The 25,782-nt window shown below is 44.2% G+C and overlaps 1 protein-coding gene across 2 annotated transcripts in view; it reads right to left on the reverse strand.

The window, feature by feature from the left end:
• Positions 1-2,856: 2,856 nt before the first annotated feature.
• Positions 2,857-25,782, reverse strand: part of LOC311130588 (palladin-like) — a gene marked incomplete at its 5' end in the record, with an annotated part of 83,201 nt that continues 60,275 nt past the window's right edge. Inside the window, 12 exons of one of the 2 annotated variants that reach the window (XM_084163361.1) lie at positions 2,857-4,862; positions 4,989-5,122; positions 5,316-5,481; positions 5,709-5,916; positions 7,191-7,323; positions 8,276-8,364; positions 8,942-9,091; positions 9,519-9,740; positions 11,353-11,391; positions 12,071-12,172; positions 12,526-12,667; positions 14,272-14,955. In XM_084163361.1, the coding sequence (XP_084019487.1) occupies positions 4,702-4,862; positions 4,989-5,122; positions 5,316-5,481; positions 5,709-5,916; positions 7,191-7,323; positions 8,276-8,364; positions 8,942-9,091; positions 9,519-9,740; positions 11,353-11,391; positions 12,071-12,172; positions 12,526-12,667; positions 14,272-14,955 (2,230 nt within the window). In that variant the 3' untranslated portion in view covers positions 2,857-4,701. The remainder of the gene's footprint in view (positions 4,863-4,988; positions 5,123-5,315; positions 5,482-5,708; positions 5,917-7,190; positions 7,324-8,275; positions 8,365-8,941; positions 9,092-9,518; positions 9,741-11,352; positions 11,392-12,070; positions 12,173-12,525; positions 12,668-14,271; positions 14,956-25,782) is intronic. The other variant, XM_084163362.1, reaches the window with a different exon arrangement.

Genomic DNA, 25,782 nt, shown 5'->3' on the forward strand with positions numbered 1-25,782 from the left:
AGAGGTGGCCCAGCCACAAAACTTCTGGGTAGTAAAGAGATTCTCTCAGCCTCTCTCTCTCTCAGATGAGAATTACAATGGAGAGTTCGCTGTTGTGTATGCCAGTATGTGTGTGTGTTCACACTGAAGATGAGCTGGGTTCATGCATAGGAACGTGACAAATATTTGCCTTTTAATCCGTTTTTTATCTACTCAAGCTCATGTCTTTTCAACAGATTTTGGAGTGTACTTTTTAATAATAATAATAATAAGCCATTTAGCAGACGCTTTTATCCAAAGTGACTTACAGTCATGCGTACATACATTTGGGTGGTCCCGGGGATCGAACCCACTACCCTGGCGTTACAAGCGCCGTGCTCTACCAGCTGACCTACAGGCTCTTGCCTTTGAATGTGAGGAAATTAGTGCTGAGCAACATAAAAAAAAAAATGAAACAACTAATTGACCGACGTGTGAGCCCAAACCTCTGTTTCTCTAGAGAGAAATCAAATCATTCACTCGAGAAATCAAGTCAAGAGCTATGTGGGAGGCTGGGCTGAAGGGAGTTGTAGGTTTCATTAAGCAAATATTCAACGTAGTTCAGCGCAGAAATGTGGTAATTAACTACAATGACCATAATCCATTTCACCTGTTCTTTCCGGCTCGGATAGAGACGGATATACTTTTACGCCTGCTACTGCAGTTAGGTTAGATGCACACAGACCGCACGAGAGAGGAATATGCACAACGATGAGAGGGATAGAGGCAGTTTGTCAAAGTATGCCTTATCTACTTTGAAGAACTAGTTAAATTATTTAATCAGACAGCTCTGCAGCATACTTTGGCAGACTAGCCTAGCTAAATAGGATGACTAAAGACAGTACAGTATGGGGAGCACAGAGATAATGTTAGATGGTTGTCTGGCTGGCTGGCTGCTACTGCCTGAGATGAGAGGAATGAAAAAGAATAGTCATCAAATAGAAAGTAATATACACAACTTAAATATTTTATTATTTCATAGTAATTTCCTATTTTTCTATTGTGGACCTGACAGAGACAATGGAATATTTTCAATGTTTTGGCAATTGAATGTTCACTATTTTTGGCTTTGGAATTTCCATCAAAAAGCTCTAAAATAATTTGAATGTCACTATTCATAATGCATGTAATGTTTTTTTTTTTAATAATCAAAATCGCTCAGCACTAGAGGCAATGCACTACAGGTATTGATATTCAGGCTGTATTGCCTTTGTAAGCTCTGTGGGCTTGACTTTAGAGCCATGGATATACACTGAGTGTACAAAACATTAAGAACACCTTCCTAATATTGAGTTGCAGGCATGGATTCTACAAGGTGTCGAATGCATTTCACAGGGATGCTAGCCCATGTTGTCTCCAATGCTTCCCACAGTTGTGCCAAGTTGGCTGGATGTCCTTTGGGTGGTGGACCATTCTTGATACAACGGGAAACTGTTGAGTGTGAAAACCCCAGCAGCATTGCAGTTCTTGACACAAACCCTGTTCAAAGGCACTTCAATCTTTTGTCTTGCCCATTCACCCTCTGAATGGCACACATACACAATCCATGTCTCCATTGTCTCAAGGCTGTTGTATTTTTGACTTTATGTTTTTTACCCCATATGTAACTCTGTGTTGTTTTTATTGCACTGCTTTGCTTTATCTTGGCCAGGTCGCAGTTGTAAATGAGAACCTGTTCTCAACTGGCTTACCTGGTTAAATAAAGGTGAAATAAAAAAATTAAAAAAAAGGCTTGAAAATTCTTCTTTAACCTGTCTCCTCCCCTTCATCTACACCGATTTGAAGTGGATTTAACAAGTGACATCAATAAGGGATCATAGCTTTCACCTGGATTCACCTGGTAAGTCTATGTCATGGGAAGAGCAGGTGTTCATAATGTTTTGTACACTGTGTATATGTGTGTATAGTTCAGATAATACTGTTGTCCCACTGTACACAGTGCTGAGTCACAGGGTCCTGCTCCAGTCATAGTTCAGAGTGTACGTGTCTTTGTGTGAGTGATAGTCTTTCATGACCAACACTGCTGACTCCACAGTGTCTGACTCAGTCTGGTCCTTCACACCCCTGAGGCCTTAACTTTGATCAGCAGATTTCATGGTGTTACTCTTTCCATGACTTAGGGGCATCCAGTGCTGACCCAAGCTCTCATGTTTCACTCTCCCGCTCCCCTGGGGGAACCCAACAAGGCTGGCGCAGCGCAGGTCCCCACCACCACCACCCCCTGAGCCCAGCAGCCCACCCCTGGAGGGGCCCAGAGAGAGGGGGTCTGCTGCCTCCCTGCCTTGTGCCTACAGCTGGAGGGGATTAGCGGGGTGGGGGGATATTTTTTGGGTTTAGTTACAGCTCAGGACCGGTGGTGCGGATGGATGGGGTCAGAGATGACTGTCATGCTCATTGTAGAGATTTGAAATGTGATCTCATCTGTTATTTCCTCCAGTGGAGAAACATTGTACCTCACTGGAGAGTGCTCCCCAGTCCCCTCACAGAGTGCTCCCCAGTCCCCTCACAGAGTGCTCCCCAGTCCCCTCACAGAGTGCTCCCCAGTCCCCTCACACAGCTGGTGCTTACCAGTCACATACATTTAGGTGCCATTAGAAGCCTTCATGGATCTGGTGCATCTGTGCTCAGCTGCTGTCTGCCATGTGAACTGTAATCATGGTGATGTTATTTAACCTAAGATCAAGGTGGAGACAATGTAAACCTGGGATCAAGGTAATCCAGTAAGCTTTTTCAATAAATAATGGCATTTCCCCTGTAATGGATAATATGGCTGCTGAGTACATTTTGGTATGGAATTGATTTGTGCAGGGTCTCCTTACTCAACATAAACACGGTAACTCCAGACTTTGATTTTTATTATCTTTCAAAAACTAAGATAATATCAGGAGAACATTCCATATACAGGCACAGATTGGCATATAAATCAAAAAGGTGTCCTATATGTTTGTGTGAGTGACCACAGTAATGGCAGGATGAAACATGATCTGAACAGATACAGCAAAAGATGCCCATTTGGTAATACAGTAGTGAGAGAAAATATATAATTACTTATTTCAATACAATTCTGTGCAAATATTCCCCCTTCTAAACAGTTTATAATTGTCAAGAATACTTGTCGTTTGGTATAAGTGCCTCAGAAAAATATGAACAGATATTGTGATTGAAATAGGCCCAAGTGATCTTTTAAGGCAATATATAGTTTCAAAAAGTATGATATTTTAATACAGACAGGATTATGTTTTTTCATTGAACATTTGAGAAAATAAATCACTAATATAATTTATGTAAAGTTTCTTGGGAAAGTAAATACAGAGTTTTTTTTTCTCATACAAAAATAAAGCAGACCATCTGTAGTGTGTGATCAATCCACTGAAGCCATTTTTAGGACTGTCTCGTGTGTTTGTGAAGATTTTAAACTTAAACCATCAAAGGAAATAAATGATCTCCAGAATCTGTCATAACCATCATTTTCATAATCATCAACACCATCATCATTTCATCATCATCAACATAATCCATTGCTTTGTCATCTTCTCAAACTGAATTCCATTCTGAAAAACGTGCTTTCTTCTGTCCTTGACGACTCCTACTCACGGATCACACAGTTCACAAGCGTTGAAGTGACTGTTGTCACTGGGCTGAGGCAGATCTTGTGGGCCTCCTGGCCCAGGATAACCCCTCATCCTGTCCCTGTTACAGTCAACCTTCACATGCCAGTACCTCCTAGCATGTCACGGACCTCTCTTTCCATCAATCAATCACTGAAGTTACTATGGTAACACAAAGCTCTCAACGGAGTCTGCATCATTCAGCCAACATTCTCTTTTTCACAACTCATCTAAAGTTACTAAACAGATTTAACGTCCAACATCATTTGACCTGACAAAAAAACAGAAGTGAAAAGTATGTAAGGCCCGGCCTTGTGCATTATCTATGGTAATTATGCTAAATGTTGAACTCGACAATGCTGATATCTAGGGTATTGTGCTACTTATAACAAAAGAAACAGACACTGCTGATATCCATATTGTGCTATATTACTCAGACTATGCTGTGATACCCATATAACATAACAACTGTGTGTTTTGGGGTCTCTCCATTGTCACTCAACAGTCCAGGGAAACATGACGTGCTGCTCCAATGCTTTGGACTTTCCATCACTTTCCATTGCAAATCCATTGCGTCCAAAGTATCTCTGCCCCTACAATTTGGTGCCTTTGTTGGGGGAGTATTTCATAAAACGTCCTCCATTTAGATAGAGTATTACCAATGCCACCATTGTAACATGCATAATAATGCTACTTTCAACTTTAATTTTAAACCTTCAATTATAATTTTTACAAAGTGATCATGTGAGACATCTCAGACACTTAAGAGGTGAACCCACTTTTGTGTGGTTATGGCAGTGTTAGGATCGAAAATAAACTTCAATGGCCGCTCAGGGTAGATTCCTCTGCTTATATGGTTGATAAAATGGAACCATCTGATCCTAAGTTGGGATCCATGTTTGATTGACACTGAGACATTATGGGGTGTCACATTGCCCATCATCCATCTTCCAGAATCGTATCTGTGGCCTTGTCGTAAAACACCTCAGCTGGTGCTGGTGGTACTGGGGTCAGGGGTCAGTTTTAAGGCATTACATTAGGGAGTTTTTTGGGCATGTGGTGCCCCCACTGGTCTCTACAGGTCATCACTCTCCACCAGGCCTCCCGGCTGCAGGGGGCTGGAGTCAGGGAAGAAGGCTGCCTTCACGTCCAGTCCTCTCTCTGTCAGTGCTGCGTAACGACTCGTCGACGGACGCACCTTCTTAGGCTTGGGAGTGTTGGGCTGCTGCCACTGAGCTGAGGAGAGGAAAGAGGGGGAAGTGAGGGTAAATATAGATTATAGAGGGTAAATAAAGTGTATATATAGATTTAAATTTGTTTGCCGTTTACATTTGGTCCTGTGTGTGTGTCTGGGGGACTTACTGTGGACATCGAGTCGTGCAGTGCTGGACACAATGCCAGCCTCGTTCTTGGCTGACACGGTGTACCAGCCAGCGTCCTCCTTCATGGCTGGCTGGATGATCATACACAGGTAGCCACAGTTGTCCTGGTGCATGCTGGGGGGAAAAAAGAGTTCAACACACACCCGTAGGACCGAGTTTCACAGAATGTTGTAAAATCATCAATATCTTTATCATTTAGTATCTCCAGTTTAGAGAGGCTGCTTACCAATAATATTACTATTTTATTTGAATTTTATTGGATTTATGTAATACAAGCCATAGATGGTGAATGGTAGTGCTGTCTTACCTTATCCTGTCTGTGTTGTGCGTGAAAGACTCATTCTCTTTCTTCCAGAAGATCTGTGGGTAGGGAACAGCCGACACACGGCATTCCAGACGCACCGGATAACCCTCAGCAACGCCAGTGTTCTGCAGCTTCTCGATGAACGAAGGGGCCTTGTGCATCTCTTTGGCTGGAGACAAGAGAGACACCAAGGTCAATCATATATCAAACCATGATGTATTGTGATTAGTAATACATTATTTGCATCAACAACAAAAAGTAGACAAAGGGTCTTTATATCTGAGAAGACATCTAAAATATTATCGGTACTTTCCTGTGACAATGTTTCAATGTTGTTAATCTGTCTCTGCCTATTTGTATAAATGATGTACTGTGACTGTACTACAGGGCGTCTACCTGCTACAATGAGTTCCAGGTTGAAGGAGTTCTGTCCGGCGCGGTTGCTAGCGATGCAGGTGTAGATGCCTGCATCACGGCTGGACACGGGCTCGATGACCAGCGAGTGGACGCCATTCTCCCTCACCAGCATCTTGTGGGCAGAGTCAGGACGGATGGTCTGACCATTCAGCTGCCAGATCAGGTCTGGTGTGGGCAAGCCACTCACCTAGAGGGGGAACACAACAAACACTCAATAACTCATTCATCACATTGTGTTTATTTATACAGTCAGTGTAATGTCTTGAATCTGTAGCTGGAGCATGACAGTGTTTATTTGCAGGGTAAATGTGCTGTTATTTATTTGCATTGTGAGTACAGTATTATGGTGTGTCTCTGTCTGCAGTGTGAGAGCAAGTGTTTTATTGTCATTTGTCTGGAGTCTCCCGGTCACCTGCATGTTTTCTCATGGGAACTGCCTGGCCTGTGAAAGGACCCACTTCTCTTTTCAGCACCCGCTGCATGCCAGAGAAACCCTACACCTGCCCCTCCCTCAGTTGTGCCTGGTAGAGCCCACCTGTGTGTGTGAATGTGCGCGAGTGCGTGTTTGTGTGTGTTTGTGTATGTGTGCGTGTGTGTGTGTGCGTCTGTATCCGACCTTGAGTGTATTAAGTGCTGGAAGTAGAATTAAGTAATTTGTTGTTGAACATGGTTCAGCCTCCATGTAGTACACTTCCTGTAGTCCATTTTGGGCATGGAAAGTTTGAAAACCACAAACGATTTGGAAATAAATATTGTCTATAAATATCATTGACATTAAGAGCCCCAAGACATTGGAGACTCACTCTGTTTATTTTTTGACGAGTATAAAAAGAGAGTCTTGTTATAGAGTGTGAATTCCGTGTATGGTGCTGTTTGGTTTTATTACAGTTTTCTAACTGTGTATGACTGCCACAGGCTGCAGAGGAAGGATTAGTGACAGAGGGAGAAAGAGAGAAAAGCGAAGCACAGAGAAAGAGAAAACAGAGAAAGGGAAAACAGAGGGAGAAATAATTGCAGAAAGAGTGAGAGAGTGAACCCTCTTAATCCTGGCAAAATGACACCAGCATTTCCTCTCCTCACTCGCTCTGAGCCATTCATCATGGAAAAGGAGATAAAATATATAGCCGCAATTATTTATTCTCCAGTATATGGAATGCATGAGGAGGATGCCTTTCTCAGGCCCACAGACACTCCTCATCACTGACACAGAGAGAATTAGAGGGTGGAGATGCAATCTTTTCCTAAATTTTTCTATGATTTACTATGTGCTCAACACCCGCATTCATTTTGGAAAGTCGGAATATTCCTTTTTTTTATTCTTAGAATCTGTCATGTTTCCAGTAATTAAAAGCCTCACACTCCTCCCTAAACAACAGGCCTATAATGGTAGAATCCTAAAGGTGTAGCTGTAGTTTGAGGTCAAGAAGGGGTGTGTTCAGTGTTCAGGAGGCATGGACTCACCTTGCAGTCCATCCGGCAGAGCCTGCCCTCCTGGACGATGAGGTCACCGGGCGCCTGCAGGAAGTGGGGGCGGAAGTGACGCTCCTGGATGTTCTCGTTCTCATCACCACTGTCTCTGGACCGAGACCTAGGTCTGAGGGGAGAGAGCGAGGTAGTGAGAGAGGGGGGAGGAGAGAGAGGCAGGGAGGGAGGGAGGGAGAAGAAGAGAAAGAGCAGAGGGAAGACAGAGGGTAAAAAGGAGAAAGATAAAGAGAGGGAGGCACTGATGGATATCTTAAAAAGCTTCACTCAGACAGATCGGATATGAAAGCCTTAACTGGGAGTGTCTGTGAACAGATCCGGTTATTGGATTGTGATTGTGATTGTGTGTGTGTGTGTGTGTGTGTGTGTGTGTGTGTGTGTGTGTGTGTGTGTGTGTGTGTGTGTGTGTGTGTGTGTGTGTGTGTGTGTGTGTGTGTGTGTGTGTGTGTGTGTGTGTGTGTGTGTGTGTGTGTGTGTGTGTGTGTGTGTGTGTGTGTGTGTGTGTGTGTGTGTGTGTGTGTGTGTGTGTGACAGGTATGATATTGAAAGATCATTGCACCTTTCAATCTAACAGATCAAGAACCAACAGGTGTTTCCGCCCACTCACACTGCACTCTTCACCTCATATAAAAATGTCAACAACACAAAAGGTTTGATTTAATACACATTAATATCAACAGAATTATATGTCCTCTTTTCACAGTTCATAATAGCGGTATCTTAGGACAGATGTTCATACACCTGGTGTATTGACCACTTATTGTGAATGAGTGCGAGTCTGTACTTGTACAGTACTGATGCATAAAGGCAGTCCAGATGGTGAATAATAGCCAACAAGAACATTGACAACACATTTCTAAAGCCCATTATGAATAATAGCGAACAGTGCTTGTTTCTCCTTCCTCTCCCTGTGTGGCTGTCAGTCATTGTGTCAGTCAGTCATTGTGTCTGTCAGTCATTATCTCTGTCAGTCATTATGTCTGCCAGTCATTATGTGTCTCAGTCATTGTGTATGTCAGTCATTGTGTATGTCAGTCATTGTCTGTCAGTCATTGTGGCCTTACCTGCGGATGTGTCCAGGTGTAGAGCGCTGGCTCCTCCCCCTCTGGTTCACTGCCTGGACCATCATCCTGCCAGTACAGCTCACCCTCCCCTGAGAGAGAGAGAGAGAGAGAGAGCGCGAGAGAGCGAGAGAGAGCGAGAGCAAGGGAGAGATGTATGGAGAGAGAGATGCGGAGAGAGGGAGAAAGAGATGAGAGAGAGATGGAGAGAGAGAGAGAGTGGAGAGAGGGCGATAGAGAGAGAGACGTTTGTTTGACGTTTATGACTGGTCATACTCAAATTCAACTAAAACCCATGTCAGAGAGGAAGTACAGTGTGTTAAAGTTGGCCAGGCTATTGGAAAGGCAGCGGTACATGAACTCTCGACCCTCATGAAGGCTTTAGTGATTTCCTGTCTCACTCGACACCCGCTTCCCCGGCTGGCTGGAGACCCTTATCTTCTCCACGGCTCCATTATTCTAGAACTAATGACTGCTAACAGCACCAGCACCACTGGCTGCCAAACGGATTGGTCCTGATAATGTGTGTGTATGCGTATCCATAGATACAGTATGTCCCCTGTGTATAGTAGTTTGGTGTGAAACGACTTGGTGTGAACGTCTGTGCAGGGTTTTCTATACGGGAATCAGTCAGGTCCTGTGTGTGTTGGGTGGGTCAGGTGTTCTCACCTCGGGGTTACCAGCCATAATGGTGTAGTTGCCGTCATCGTCCAATGAGGCAGCGGCAGTGTGGAGGTTGCAGGTTCCGTCAGCGTCGCGGCTGATCCTGTAGTGTTCACTCCTCTTAGAGATCTGCTTCCCATCCTTAAACCAGTAGATCTATAGTGGACAGGATAGACACAACACAGAGTTACACAATGACCTATAGAAGTGGATAGGAGTAGAGAGGGAAGAGAGTATTACATTATATTATATTATTCTATGCTCCCCCCTCTATCTGTCCTCTCATTTTCTCTCTCTTCCGTTCATCTGATGCCTGTCATCACCCAGTCATAACAGAAGCCCTGTGAGCGAGGGATAGGCAGTGGTGGACTCACAGATGTTGGTACACCAAGCCTGGCCCTTATAACAACTCACTGTTCATGTACCTCAACCTCCTACTAACAACACTACACATCATCAACTCCCAATTATCAGAACAATACTGTATGTCGGTGCATTAAACATTTACACCATACAACAATACACCTGAATAAAGTGACAATAATATTGACATTAAGAACGGCTGATCAGTGTGACCTCTGACCTTTGGCTTGGGGTCTCCGATGATCTTGCAGGAGAAGGTGACGGGCATGCCCTCGAACACCTTGTAGTGTTTGAGCTTGCTGTCGAAGAAGGGCACCACCCCGGTGCCGGTGGCATCCTCGTCATGCTGCACATCGTCGTCAGACTCCTCCACTGGAGAGCGCTCCAGACGGAACTCGATCTCACTGATCAGGCGCTGCTCGAAGCTGGACACCTTGTACTCCTGCAGAGCACACAGAGAGGAAGCAGGGTTAACGCTGAGTGATGGAGCTCAAAGAGCATCACAACTACAGGGAGAGACTGGAATCACAGAGGAAAGGATCACAGAAAAATCTGATGAACAAGAAGCACACTCCGCCACGAGCATTTTGTGTCACTCATGCATGAATTCATTGATTTATTAATTATTTCATTAATTCAAGCACAATGACTTAAGGAAAACCTAAATTCATTTTTTCCCATCAGCTCGCCTATACCCAGTTTCCCCCTATTCCCTCTCAACTCTCTCTATTCCTCCTCTCTTTCTGTCTATTCCCCTCTCTCTCTCTCTCGCTCTCAATTTCTCCTTCTCTCTCCTTCAATCTCAATCTCTCACCACCCTGGCTCGGGCTGTTGAGGCAGAAGCAACATCTGGAGGGTAGTGTGAACTGACTGACTGACTGACAGATAATTACATGCCCAAGACACAGCTGCAGGAGTCTGACATCTCAAGGGGAGGCAAAGCTTTGGTAGTGCGAGGACAGGGTTCTGTTGCCAAAGCTCACCAAAGTGTAAATCTCTTTCTCTGCCTCTACCTCAATCCCTGTTTTCCCTCCCTCTGTCTGAAAAGTCTATATCTCTCTCTCTTCCTCTCTCTCCCCCTCCCTTGAATTCTTGTTATTGTTTTCTATGTTTTTCTCAATTTTTTGTTCGCTCGCTCACGTACGTACATGAACATGGGACAAATATATCGGACATGTGACACGTAACGCACACACACAGCTACAGGTTTATCTCATAGTTATAATGACAGTGAACCATGTTCACTTTAGTATCTCATGTCAGGGTGGTGTTGGAAACAAACTCATGCATGCGCCGATATCTGATTAACACATCAAAAGTGACCAATTAACATACACTAAATTAATCAACACATACATTAAAGGCCCAGTGCAGTCAAAAACGTGAATTTCCTGTGTTTTATATATATTTCCACACTATGAGGTTGGAATAATACTGTTACAGTTAATAAACCAAACCTCTCTGCCAATAACAGCTAGTTTTCAGTTTTCCCCTCCCCACTCAGACCACTCCCAGACAGTCCAAGCAAAATTCTTGCTTGAGAAATTACTCTTTGCTAAGAAGCTACTTTTGTTTCTTTTTGACCATTTTGATAGAAAACAATCACATAAGGTATTTCATTGTTACCCAGAAATAACTTGAAATTTAGATAAAAACTGCTGCATTGGACCTTTAAAAGTGACGGACATGTACAGTGACAAAGCCTTGGACATGCTTACTCAGTTTCTCATAAAGAGTATTGGTCAGTAATTGGGTACAGTCAGGTCTGGCTGAAGACTACAGGTGGTCAAAATATATGTAACCACCACAATGACCATAACAGAACCATGAATTAACCTGTTTAATCTGTTTTTTGTCAAATGTATGTTTGTCTTAGTTATCCTTATCAGTTCATTCCCAGGTTTCAAGGTCAGATCCTGTTACGGTTAGAGGGTGTGTGTGTGAACACATCTAATATAATTATTATCAGTGTGGCTTTGTTGAATGGATAAAGCATGGAGAGTGAACACACACAGTGAGGGAGGGAAGGAAGGAGAGAAAGAGGCTTGAATAACCTTTTGAGGGACAGATTCTATATCAGATGAACTGGAATCCTGTGAAGAGATAAAAGAACAGAGAGGTGTGGTCTCTGTGTTACTGTATGATGTCACGTCCTGAGGTCCAACCTCACACCAAAAGATGTATGTACTTACCTGCATTCACAAAGGGTGTGTAACATCACGATCAGTCTTATACAATATATTAACATTATGACTGTATCCACCATTTCCACATTTCCACAAAACACCACATTTCCATATAATTTCCTCTGAATTGGAACGGGCAATTGGTGCTTTAATTCTCACAGCCTCAGGCAGAGTAGTGGCCAGAGCCAATCTCGATCAGACAGGGAACCAGGCTCAGTCCCATGGGCCTCCAGGCAGCCAGAGCCCAACATCACTACAGTACAGCAGCACAGAACAGCCCTGACCTCCACTAAAGACCACCGCCACTGTCTGCAGTTATGAGAGGACAAACCCTGTGCGGCTCACTTCTAGAGTCTGTTTAATTTGCAGTGAGACTTGGCTTTAGTCAATGCAACACATCTGTGTGTGTTCTGTACTGAGGTTTTGTGTTTAGTAAATCTTTAAGACTAAATTTGTAAGTTAATATTTGCAGTTAAAGCCTATATTTGACACTTCATCACATTTTTATAGAGCTTTTTAATGTTTCAGAGGCGAACAGATAGCTCCATAGGCCTTCAAACAATGTTATTTACAACTCAAATCAAACCTGTGTAGCTGGCTCCTCGTCCTGCTGCTGTGTGTTTAGCACTGTGGCGGCGTTGTCTGCCCCCAGCAGCCTGCGAGCCATCTTCTCCTCATAGGTTAACCTCTGAAAGCACCGATTAATGGGTCAGCTGAGGTTAGTGTGTCAGTCGCAACATTAACACACACTCATTACAAATGTTAAGACACAGTCTTCCTGAGATAAATGGTTGTGAATGAAACTATTAACACATGGAAAAAGACTTCAAAAGGATATTTTGGACTCAAAAAAGCTTGTCTGTGGTATAGTTATGCTATGTACTATGAATGGTTGGAAATTATATAGGGTTGACATTTGACTTAATGGAGCGCTTGTTAATGCGTATTAATGAATGTTACAAAACACCTTAATTCCCTAGTTACCTACAAACACACAGTCATCTACAGTGTTGTGAAGGCACTCTGGAAACACACACATACCTGTTGTCCGTTGCTCATGCGCTCCTCCTTGAATCGTAGCTTCCTCTCCAGGTCCTGAATGACAGCATCCTTGGTTCCCTGGATGTCAGAGTCTGAGGCCAGGCGTGGGGTTCCTCTGGACTGCTTCCGGGGGAATGCACTGCTGACAGAACACAACAACAGACCATGGGTTTAGAACATGGCATCCCAGACCTTTAAACTACTCAATAGTGGCTGCTGTGTCTTTCTACAGTAGATCATGATATACAATCTGTTGTTTGTGTGTGTGTTAGACTGACTGTGATTTATTTGAACCTGTGATAGAGTCAGAATAAGCCCCTTCTCCTCTCTCGTTCTCTCTCTCTCTCTCTCTCTCTCTCTCTCTCTCTCTCTCTCTCTCTCTCTCTCTCTCTCTTTTTCTCTCTCTCCCCCATCTCCCTTATCTGTCCAACTCAAGCATTCCACACAGGGTCCTCTTATCTCTCTCCCCTGCTGCAGGAATGCCAGCGTGAGGGGAAAAACAGACAGAGGAAAGGGCTTGATGAAAAAGAGGGGGATGGAGGGAGGGAGATGTGGAATGGCCTTATAGGAGGAGGGGAGTGTGTTTGACAGCAGATAATAATAATATGCCATTTAGCAGACGCTTTTATCCAAAGCGACTTACAGTCATGCGTGCATGCATTTTTTTTTTGTGTATGGGTGGTCCCGGGGATCGAACCCACTACCTTGGCGTTACAAGCGCCGTGCTCTACCAGCTGAGCTACAGAGGACCAGATCAGAGTGGACATTTTCTCCAGCCAGCCAGGCATTATCAAACAAACCAGATCTCTATCAGTTAACTAAACATAAACATGACCAAGCTCACTCTGGGTGCAGCCGTCTCATAGTCAGGACTGGCCTGAGATGGAGGGGCTTTCTTGACTTGAGAAATATGATTGTATTTTGGAAAGTGCCCACACTCTTAGAAAAAAAGGTGCCATCTAGAACCGAAAAGGGTTCTTCGGTTGTCCCCATAGGAGAACACTTTGAAGAACCCCTTTTGGTTCCAGGTAGAACCCTTTTGGGTTCCATGTATAACCCTTTCCACAGAGGGTTCTACATGGAACCTAAAATAGGTGTACCTAGAACCAAAAAGGTTCTACCTGGAACCAAAAAGGGTTATCCTATGGGGACAGTTGCAGAACCCTTTTGGAGTGCAGCAGTGTGAGTTGAAATCTCAGCTATGCGTAAACCCTTCAGATATCTGTTTATTTGACTTTGACTTTGTCACTCCCTTTACACAAGTCATTGTGCATATTTTCCATATGGGCAAAACATTCTAACATACACATGCGTGCGCGCACACGTGTACACACACGTACACACCTACACACACGTACACACATGTACACACACACACACCCCTCAGGATACTGAGAGAGACTGAGGTGGAGTGTGTGTCTGTAATAGCCCTGACTGGTCTCTGCGCTGTAAACATGCTGTATAAGAATGTAAACACGTCATCTTCCATCTAGCAGCAGACATCCAGCCTCCAGCTGCTGCAAGGTGGCAGGCTGTCCTGATGGGTTTGGAGGGAGAGGGAGAGCCAGCCTGGCTCCACAGAGACAGACCTGCTACAGGCTGTCACTCACTGACTGATATGCACACATTACACTACCATTTGACTGAATGAAAGAGTCTGAAAGTATAGGGTACTGCCCCATAGAGAGCCAGTGTAAGTGTGTGCACAGTCAGTGTATAGATGCGTAACATTGAGGATATACTCACATAGTCCCATTCGCTTTAGACAGGCCCAGGGCGGCGTTGAAGGACGGGCTAGTGGGTGTGGCTGGAAGGACAGAGGCCAGGAAGCCAGCAGGTGATTGGGGCATGGAGGTGAAGGGGGAGGAGCTGTTGGAGTGGGCGGGGGAGAAGGGGGGAGCCGAAGAGACGGGTGGAGGAGGGGGGGGAGGGGGGGGAGGGAAGTCTTTGGCGGGGCCTGACGAGGATGAAATGCTGCTGCTGAGGAAGGGAGGAGGTGGAGGTGGGAAGGAGGGAGAGGAAGGGGACTGAGATGCAATGCTGCTGCCCTTACTGAAGGGAGGCAGGACAACCCTGGTGAAGGGTTTTTGTGAGGTGGGTGGGGAGAGGGGTGAGGGCAGGCTGGAACCAGAGGACCCCGAGGACTGGGTGACATAGCCCCCCACGGGGCCAGTCCCCCCAGGGCTCTGGGCAGCAATGAACTGCTTTGGCCGGGCGTAGTTGAAAGTGCTGGTCTGCATGGCGCTGCTCTCCAGCTCCTGGAAGGAGGGAGGAGGGGGAAGAGGAGGAGAGGGCGGAGAGGGCACTTCCTGGGGTTGCTGTGGCAGAGGTGGGACTTCCAGCTCTTGCTCCTGATGTTGGATCCAATTGGCTGCTTCCTGCTGTTCCAATAGAATCTGATCCTGCAGCTGCTTCAACTGTTCTGCATTCCTGGAAGGAAGGACACAAGGGCATCATCTACTGGACAGTGGGATCACTTTGAATGATCATGTCAAACAGTAAAAAAATTGACAAAGCTTGTCAGCTAAATGAAAGCAGGAACACACACACCGGTAGATCAGAAGCATACCATAAAGTAAAGCCATTTTTTTTAGACCAATGGAATCCACACAGTAAAGGCATAGACTCCATTCTGTATATCCACATCTTTTGTGTCAGAGTCAGTAGAAATGCCCAGAGAGCCAGGCCGCAGTAGTTTCTTCACCCAGGTCACCAATCAGCACATAGCACACATACCTCGCTAACACTCAACATCCTCTCAACCCCACTAGAACGCTGGAGGGGATGAGTTAACACTGCTACAAGGTTTCAGGCACGTTGTAGAAATGTTACGAAAGCATGCGGCTGTCATCCATTTTGCCGTGACTGACACAATACCCTGTTCCCCGTCTCTCTCTGGTTACGCAAATTACATAGACGATTGTGATTGTTAAAATGCCAATCATATAGAATGAGCATCCCAGTCATGCTGAGACATTGCGCTAATGTTACAGGCTGTTACTGTGAGTAGTTGAAAACCACACACAGAGTTGTGGGAATGACATCAGCACTTGACCGTCCAGGGGGCCTCGATCAGGAAATACGTTTTTCACCAGCCTGGAATTGATAGCTTGTCAGCCCTGAGGTTAGAGGGTTCAGGGGGACCGTGGGGTGTGGTTAATTCAGCTAGCCAACCAAGCTACCATCCGTGTGTGTGTGTGTGTGTGTGTGCGTGGTGTGTGTGTAAAGTGCTGATTAGTGCTGTTTTGGGAAGGAAACCACTGCACAGGGAGCAGGGACTGATAGCCTATCAGCTGCTCCATACAGACTTGTTAAAAAGCCAGCCTGTCAACAGCCACGTCAAACAATAAAAAAATAAGGGAAATGTGAGGAAGTTTTCCCAATGTTGTCTTCCATTATGACAAATGCTCAAGAGTGTGATGACCTCTGCGGGGTCAAGGACAAGACTAGGCATGGTCATATAATACGTGATAATAACATTGTAATAATGTAATTGATTTTGGTACAGACAGGAGAGAGACATACCAAGACAAGTACTGTACTAAGGACAAGGTGTGGCTCACATCTCTTAAAGGGCAATGTAATGAAACAACAAAAACAAATACACGTCTCTGTTGCATCTTGTTCTCAGGGGTGAGTCCTAATGATGGAGTATTGTATTCTGTCACAGCGGTATGGCTGCCTGAGGATTTCATACACTGAGCCCTACTACACTGTCGACACAGTGTAGTCGACACTACACTGTCGACACTGTGGACTTCTGGCCTGGCCTGGTCTGGGATCAGTGGCTGGGGAAACTAAGGCTTTCAGGAGGTTACTGATCCTACTGATATCCTGTATTTCTACACATTTTGCCATGGGGCGTAAAGAAATTGTTGCCGTTTTAAAGGCCCAGTGCAGTCAAACTCACCGCTCAGTTTATTAGGTACACCCCCCCGTTCACGAAAATGTATCGTTCCTACAGACAATGAGTCACGTGGCCGTGGCTTGCTATATAAAGCAGGCAGACAGGCATAGAGGCATTCAGTTACTGTTCAATTAAATGTTAGAAATGGGCAAAACGAATGACCTAAGTGACTTTGAGTGTGGTATGATCGTCGGTGCCAGGAGCGCCAGATCCAGTATCCCAGAAACGTCTGTTCTCCTGGGCTTTTCCCGCATGACAGTGTCTACGATTTACTGAGAATGGTGCGACAAACAAAAAACATCCAGTCTGCGGCAGTCCTGTGGGAGAAAAAAGCTCATTGATGAGAGAGGTCGAAGGAGAATGAAAATAATCATGCAAGCTAACAGGCTGGCCACAAACAGACAAATAATGGCGTAGTACAACAGTGGTGTGCAGAACGGCATCTCGGAATGCACAACTCGTCGATCCTTGTCACAGAAGTGCTATTGCAGCAGACGACCACACCAGGTTCAACTCCTATCAGCTAAAAACAAGAAGAAGCGGCTCCAGTGGGCACGCGATCCCCAACACTGGACAATTGAGGAGTGGAAAAACATTGCCTGGTCTGTCGAATCCCGGTTCCTGTTGTGTCATGCTGATGATAGAGTCAGGATTTGGTCTATGGACCCATCCTGCCTGGTACAGGCTGGTGTGGGGAATGTTTTCCTGGAACATATTAGGTCCCTTGATACCAATTGAGCAACGAACGTTTCCAACACCTTGTAGAATCTATGCCCCGAAGAATTCCGGCTGTTCTGGAGGCAAAGGGGGGTCCGACCCAGTACTAGATGGGTGTACCTAATAAACTGTCCGGTGAGTGTATTACCACACTATGAGGTTGGAATAATACTTTGAAATTGTGAACATGATGATAATGCCCTTTTAGTGTAAGAGTTGTTTGAAAAGATTGCCTGAAATTTCAGCCTGTTTTGGTAGGATTGACATGACTGTGGACTGGAATGAAGAAAGGGGAGTGAGTAACCTACCCATCCTATGTCCACTCTATGCTTTGAAGGGCTAAATAACGGGGACATATTTTATTTGCGTCTAGGGGCTTGTAACAGGACTGTAGAGTGGGAACCCCAGGACACACATGAAATGGAAGAGTTATCTTCTCAGGGTATCAGAAGGAGAGAGGGGTCTTTGGGAAAGCTATAAAACCCCAATGTGTCAGAGACCTTCATGTTAATGGCCCAGTCTTAGTGTGACTAGTAGTGCGTCCATCACAAAGCGTTGGTAGAAGACTATAGCTACAGCAACATGCCTTGTCATCAGGACTCCACTAGACCTGCATTCTCCCAATCTGTTCCAGATGCTGAATAATCAGAAATAGTTTTTTCTGCTATTTTTCATTTCTGTCTGAGGGTCCATGGGGGAAGCCTCCTCTCCCTCTTTCTGCTGTATTTTTTAAATTTTTATTTTACATTGTTTTGATTGCTGTTTTGTTTCACATTGTATTTGATGGTTGTATTACTGTGATCAGGGCACCCTTGAGAATGAGACCTAGGTCTCAATGGGTTTTTCCCGAATAAATAAATAATAATAAAAAATAATAATAAACATGTGAAGAACCAAACAAAGGTAGCGAACATTTTACAATAAAATGACAGAACTGACAGTGAAAACATCATGAGACAGATATTCGACATGCTTCCAGATCAGTCACATGCTCCCATCATTAGTATACTCTTAGAAAAAAAGGTGCTATCTAGAACCTAAAATGGTTATTTGGCTGTCCCCATAGGAGAACCCGTTGAATAATCCTTTTTGGTTCCAGGAATAACCCTTTTGGGTTCCATAAAGAACCCTTTCCACAGAGAGTTCTGCATGTAACCCAAAAGGGTTCTACCTGAAACCAAAAAGGGTTCTACCTGGAACCAAAAAGGGTTTTCCTATAGGGACAGCCAAAGAACCCTTTGGAACCCTTTTTTCTAAGAGTGTATCAGCGCAACAGTGGAACTTCAGGCCCAAATAAACACTCATTATTTCAATCACTCCAACCTGTCATAACCTGTGTGGTGTTGTAGGCTACAGCTTATAAGAATTAGCACATAGTGCAGTGCCCTCTTTTCATCATGTGTTTTCCTTAAAATCCCAGCAATGTCGGACATTAAAGCCTCCACCAAAAGAGCACTTTTACAGGAATAGTTTGGCATCTCCTGAGAGAGCCAGCCTCGGCGTCCTCTGTGCCGTTTTCATTCCTTTTTTGGCTATGTTCTCAGCGAGTGAGGCAGAAGCGCCTCTCCTCTCCTCGACTCGCCCGCCCTCTCAAACAGAGGGGAAACGCGCTTCATTTCCTCAGCGCCTTGTCTTTCCCTCTTTCTCTCTTCGACAGACTCCTTCACTGCCAGCCTGCCTGTGTTGTGCATTAAATCATTTGGAGAGCCTTTAAAACAGTTTGTCCACGTGCCTGCATTTTTTAATAACCCACCTGATGGTTTCCAACCTGCCTAGAATATCTTAGAGCATCTTATTGCTAGGAGTCCAGTTTGAGTTTACAAATATATCCAAAACGTTGTCTTAGTGTTTTTTCTCCAGTCTCTGGAATATTCCTGAGTATATGGGGAGGCAGAGTGGATGTTGGCCAGCTATGACTGACTGACATCATCTACTTGCCTTAAAAGGTGTTCTTTCTTTATATAGAACAGCTACTTCCAAACAAACATCACCATTCATTAGACACCACAACAACTCTAATGTACGTCTCTCTCTCGCAGCATGGTCAATCAATTCCTCCTTTAGTACAGTCCAATTCCACTTTCTTATTTTAGTAAAGGGCAATCACATGATTAAGATTTATTTGTCCCACTTTCCGCATATGACTAACTTTCCAATTGTATTCTACGTCATGAACTCTGACATTTTACTTTCATTTCTATGTTTCCACTCAATTGAATTAGCATTTGTCAGATACTATCATATTGTCAGTGAGAAAGTCAGACAGTGTAATTGTTCAGCTTCATCAGTCATTTTATTGTCCTTTAAAAGGTCTGTCTGCCTCCAGGATAGCAGGTGTGGGCCAGCCTGACCCTGTGACCCAGCCTTCAGCCAGTTCTGCCCAGCCAACAACCACCCTTAATACTAATTGTAATTATTTTGCACTATTGCCTATTTATTGCCTTACCTCCATAACTTGCTACATTTGCACACACTGTATATATATTTTCTGTTGTATTTTTTGACTTTATGTTTTTTTTACCCCATATGTAACTCTGTGTTGTTTTTATCGCACTGCTTTGCTTTATCTTGGCCAGGTCGCAGTTGTAAATGAGAACTTGTTCTCAACTGGCCTACCTGGTTAAATAAAGGTGAAATAAAAATAAATAAATAAACCTATGAAATTACTCAGAGAACTATTCCATCTCTCTCAGTCAAGCTCTTTCTCTACTGATAACCGAACAGGATGGATCTATTAGTCTTGAATGAGCCAACAACACCATGAATTTCTCCTCATGGTCATTTGACTTAATTTAGTCACCAACTCTGGGAACAAAGAGAGGAGCCTTCCACCCAATCAACCCCTCTTAAAAATATATTTAAAAGAGATGGAGGTTCATTCACTTATAACCATACAGCCTATTAATTTACATCACTTTCACATTCAACTCTCCACATCCCTTGTTTAGTCTGAAAGGACCTTGTCCTATAGCTGTTCTGAACCGCGTGTTTTATAGATACCAGTCTGATTCTCTGGGGTACAAGAAACAAATATGTAGGTATACACCAACTGTATGTAAACAGAATTTCTACAAGGTACAAAGCTCTGAGTTGATACTTGGTAAAAACGTTTTATCTCTCTTGTGAGCATCTAATAAATGACAGAAACTGCTGAAAAGCCTGACGTTAATTCATTTATTTCCTTGGTTCCTCTGACAGTCTGTTCCTCTGTCTTGCGGTGCAGTAGGGCCTTGGAGGGAGGGAGGTGTCCTGCTCTCTGTCTCCATGCCAACGACCCAGTGTTGTGCTGTACCGAGCTGAGCCAACTGGCCCACACAACACCCAGTTACAGTGTGAAAAAACTGTAGAGCTCAGCTCTGTCATTCCAGACTGTAACGCTGCATTACAGTTACATCTCTCTCTTTCTTTATCCTTCTCCCTCACCCTCCATTTGGAGGTAGAAATAGGCTAGGCTGTTCAAAGTTATTTCTCTCTTTCTCTCTCATCTTGAAAAGGACATTCAGTTGGCCTGGTTCCTGGGTGTAAATTCTTTAACATGGAACACAATGAGAGAGCACTTCAGGAGAAACGTTTTGATTGACTTACCATTCAGCATTCAATTACACTCGTAGTAAAACGTCAATTATACAATTATTCTGGTGGTGGTTTTACTTTCCAGTTCCTACATGCAAACATTAGCAGCATCACTGAGCTTAACGGAGTCAGGCACCGCTTGTCTGAGTAAGAGTTAATTGAATCTGTCTTTTACAGCACCATGTAGCAAGCTGAAACAGACAATGTTGTAGCAGTCCAAGCAAGCTGAAACAGACCATGTTGTAGTAGTCAAAGCAAGCTGAAACAGACCATGTTGTAGCAGTCAGAGCGAGCTGAAACAGACCATGTTGCAGTGGTGTGTATTCATGGTGCCAAGGGAAGCCAGGCTTTCCCAAAACATTTCCCAAGAAAAAATTTAAAAGCATATGAAATAATTTATCTTTCGTCTCGCTGTGTTTTCATAATTTTCCTTCAATTCGCAAGAGGCTGAATGTACAGTATCTCACCTGAGAAAGCATCTGAGAGAGCGAAGCAACGCCCCTCTGTGTAGGCCATCTATCTGATGCTGTCTGGCCAAAAAGAGTATGACATTGTTGCCACCCATAGCATTGAATGCAAGGGAAGCCAGCGAGCATCTGGCCTCCCTTGATAAAAAAGTATAAAATAATTGCCAATCAGCGTTGAGCTCAACTGTGAATGGTCCTGGCGCACCAAAGAAAGTGTCAAGGGAGGCCAGTTTGGATTTGGCCTCATTCCTATCACATCGCATCAAGAGAAATATGTAATTGACAGAAACAACTTGAATTGTTGCATCTCGTTGTGTTGTTGTCCTCCGGTGGCTAGCTAGCTAGCTAAAATTGTCCCTTTCCTAAATTAGCCATGGATGGAGATAGGGATTTGGACTTGTGGTTTTACTTAAATTCTCTGTACTGGCCAATGATTATAATGGCGATAAAAAAAACATGACTGTAAATAATTAATTACAACAAAGGACATAAGAAACAAACTTTCAAACGAAGGGAAACTTCTTGGCAGGGAAAAAACAAATTTTTATAAATGTGGGTTTTGACACTCTTATGTAGGTGTCATAACCAGCCATAAAATAACGCTATATATGTCACAACAGGTGTGAATATATGGGTCATGACAGTGTTAAGACCATATTATAACAGGTTATGACAGGTTATGTCAGCTGTTATGACATATTATGACCTGGTTATGACCGTGTCATAACGTGTTAGGACGCTGGGTGTCAAGTAAAGTGTTACCGACTAAATTGTTTTTGGTATCTTTTTGTTGTCACTGTATTAGACTAAACATAGGTGATTTGAGGATGTTGAAATGATGTTGAAGTTGAAATGGTGCTGGAATACTGGAGGCAGCTCCTGTTTTCTTTGCGACTTGCGGTAACTCTCCGTGGTTCTAAATCAATAGTTGTTTAGTAGTCGGAAAATGTCGGAAACAGTAACTTGCTTGACCATGCTGTAGGTCATGTAACTGTTTGTTACATGCAATATGCTTTGTGGACTTCACCGGACAGAGGTTGCTCTCTGGTTTTGTGATGAAACAAAGGTGTGGTTGAATTTATTCTGCCTCTGTGTCTTCCTATTGTCTTGGCCTTAGGCCTATATATAACGGTGGCAAGGCATATGAACTAACAGTTTATAGAGCAAACAACACAATTATCACAACACATAGGTTGTAATATGGCTTTTTCTTCTGGCTTGGCTTCTGCAGTGATTTTACCCACGCACTGCTACTGCCATGTTGTAGCAGTCAGAGTAAGCTGAAACAGACCATGTTGTAGCAGTCAGAGAAAGCTGAAACAGACCATGTTGTAGCAGTCAGAGAAAGCTGAAACAGACCATGTTGTAGCAGTCAGAGAAAGCAAGCTGAAACAGAACATGCCAGCCACAGATGGTTTCCAGTCTGTGATCGCCACCAGCTGCCTCTCCTCCTTAGACTCTAATCATGCAGTCTTTAATCAATGCTCTCTCTAATCAACTTGTCTATAATAGTCATGTTTACACACACAGTCAGTTGTTTGTGCTTCCTGGACAATGATGGCCTCTGGTCTATACAGACATACGGTTCTACAGTTAGACTGACTGACATGCCACCATGCAAGCTGTGAGCCATCGCTGGGTTTTACAACCTCACTTGTTTGGGTACTGGGAAGGGGAGCATGTATGTCTTTGGTTGGCCGCTGGCTGACTAGGAGTAGAGGAGGGAAAGGGTTTATGGGATTCCACCAGCAGCACTCACTGATGACAGGAAGCGACCATGGGAGGACAGGAAGTAGTTGAGTGTAAATAGCCAATATTGAGGTTTTTTTTTCTGTAAACAACAACAAGAGGCTAAGCTTCCTGCTGCACTGTGTGTACATACAAGCCAGCTATGTGTAAGTAAAACGCTGTTGATCCACTCAAATGTCTGAACAACAGTTGTACATTTTCCCACAATGAGACTTGTACCTACATATTAATGTGTGTTTATGAGTGTGTGTGTCATTGTTTAACCACACGTCACCATGCCAGTCTACAGCTTTTAAAAAGTGTGGCCTTGTCAAACATGAATGATACATGCCTAAACAACAGATTGGAGCTCTGGCATTACACCTCCAAAACAAATACAGCCTCTCTGTGTGTGTGTGTGTGTGTGTGTGTGTGTGTTAAGGAGTACGGGTTAAAGGGTAAGCAGTTAGCTAGAGGTGTAAGTGATGCATGTTAATCTGTGTGTGTGTGTGTGTGTGTGTGTGTGTGTGTTAAGGAGGATGGGTTAAAGGGTAAGCAGTTAGCTAGAGGTGTAAGTGATGCATGTTAATCTGTGTGTGTGTGTGTGTGTGTGTGTGTGTGTGTGTGTGTGTGTGTGTGTGTGTGTGTGTGTGTGTGTGCTACAGTGGAAACACACCAAGGTGGTGACACAACAACATGCTGGCCCCAAACCATGCTCCGAGCAAAGAGTTTATCAGACCAGATCCAAGAACGCAGGGTGAAATCAATAGGAGCATGGGAAAATACCAGAGACTCCTGAGTCTGACTCCCACTGCAATCATGTAGGCAAATACACCTTGCTCTGTCAAACACACCTCCACAGGCATGAGCAGACAGACAGGACAGTATGATCAGTGGTACATGTTGTCTCGCTGTGCCTGACAGCATGTTTCACACTTCCCTCACCTGTATTAACACACCCCCATTACATCATTGTTACAGTGCGTCAACCTACACTTGACTGATCCATGACAGAAACAGTCTAGTCTGTCACACTGTCTGACATATTGACTGACTGAACTGACTGAGACTAACAGACTCTGACTAACTGGCTGGTTATCTGCCTGACTGACTACTAGCTACTACTTGATTGGTTGACTTTAAGGAAATACTGATTGATCGATGTGCCATTAATGGGTGTTTTCTCCTGTTGTGGAGACACATAACACAGGTGGCTGTAGCAAGAAACAGGAATCCTATAGCTATGGGCCAAAATCACCATAATACAGTTCTTAATGATTTGTCCTATCGCTGCAGAATAATGTTTACCCTATGACATCTGTATTTACACTAGCAAAGTAGCTGGTCATTATACACACTTTGGTCACCAAGGGTCTCTAATAACAACAAAGCTATTTTTTAGGCAACCATTTGGAGTTCTATTTGGGGAGGGGGAGACTTCCACTCAAGTCCTTTGTTAAGTTTACGGTAAGGGGCTGCAATAACAGTTTACAGGAATCCAGTATACAAACACCCCCAGCAAGATAGCTGAATGTTTATGTTTGACATCATCACTTTAGATCACCGGATGAGACCAACTGGTGGACATGAGAAACTTCCATCAACAAATTCAAGTGAAGCCCTCAAACAGGTGTGGGCTGTGCGCACACAAACATAAACCCGCACAAAAACAAACACACACAGAGACAGTACATACACAAGTAGGCCTACCAGTACACACACAATTTGTGTTGGATATTTTGAATGAAAGTACAGATTTAAGAGTCTAAATCCTAACCTTTCCACATGGAGGAGCATGTTGGCCAAACCTCCAGTCCAGTCAGGTTTAGAACCAGAGTTAACCCATTGACCTGACCCACATCACAGGCTGATTTACCACCATGCAGGCCCAGACTCCTCACTCACAGTGAGTCATACTGCTCTCCATAATCCCTCCTCCCCTGGCTTGGCTGAGTGCTCCTCCTCAGGAGAGAGAGAGGAGACAGAGGAGCTGTCCAACTTTCCATGGACATTTCATACCCCCCTAGACTCAGCTCCTAGATCAGTGCAACTTGAGGTGCTGTATTGGCAAGAGTAGTCCCTGACATTTTTCATATAGACAACAAAGGAAACCAGAAAAGCATAAAGTAAAATATATCACTTTTTGTTATCAACTCCCATTCCCTCTCTCTCTCTCCTTGTCCCACTCAATTTCTCTGTCTTTGTTCTCCTAGACTTCCAAACTTATTTTCAACCTCTCCATGTTTCTCTCTTTCACCTCCTCCCTTGCTCCATCTGTACCCCACCCATCCCCTCCCGCTCTCTCTGGCTTTAATTGCACACACATCACATAAAACAGAACCAGACTGTTTATTTTCCCCGCTTTAACAACTGCACAGAGCGTGTGGCTCATTCTGACCAGACTAACAGTTCAGGGCTGCTCCAGCTCCCATCAACCCCTTAAGTTATGTCTCTCCCTCCCTCCGTCTCTCTCTCTCTCACTCTCTCTATTTAATCAGTCTATCATCTTAGGAGCCATTTTATATAAAATAAAATAATAGGTGAGGAGTGCAGAGAATTAACAGTGAGCTCTGTCTCTTCCTCCCTCCCTCCCTCCCTCCCTCCCTCCCCCCTTTTCCCCTCCCTCTGTCCAGTGAGACAGAGAGTGTTTTTTTGTATTGCAGGAATGCTCAAGACATTCTTCTTGGGATTGGAATGGGAAAGACATCGCCATCAAATGGGATTAGCAGCAAGAGTGGAGAGGGAGAAGGAGAAAGTGGAGGAGAGCCAGAGAAAGAGAGGGGAAGGGAGGGGGTAGAAACAAGAGAACCCAGTGAAGGACTACAGCCAAACCTGACACTACTGTTATTACCTGACAGACTAATC

Source organism: Coregonus lavaretus, assembly GCF_964263955.1.
Source record: "Coregonus lavaretus genome assembly, chromosome: 6".
Taxonomy (NCBI): domain Eukaryota; kingdom Metazoa; phylum Chordata; class Actinopteri; order Salmoniformes; family Salmonidae; genus Coregonus; species Coregonus lavaretus.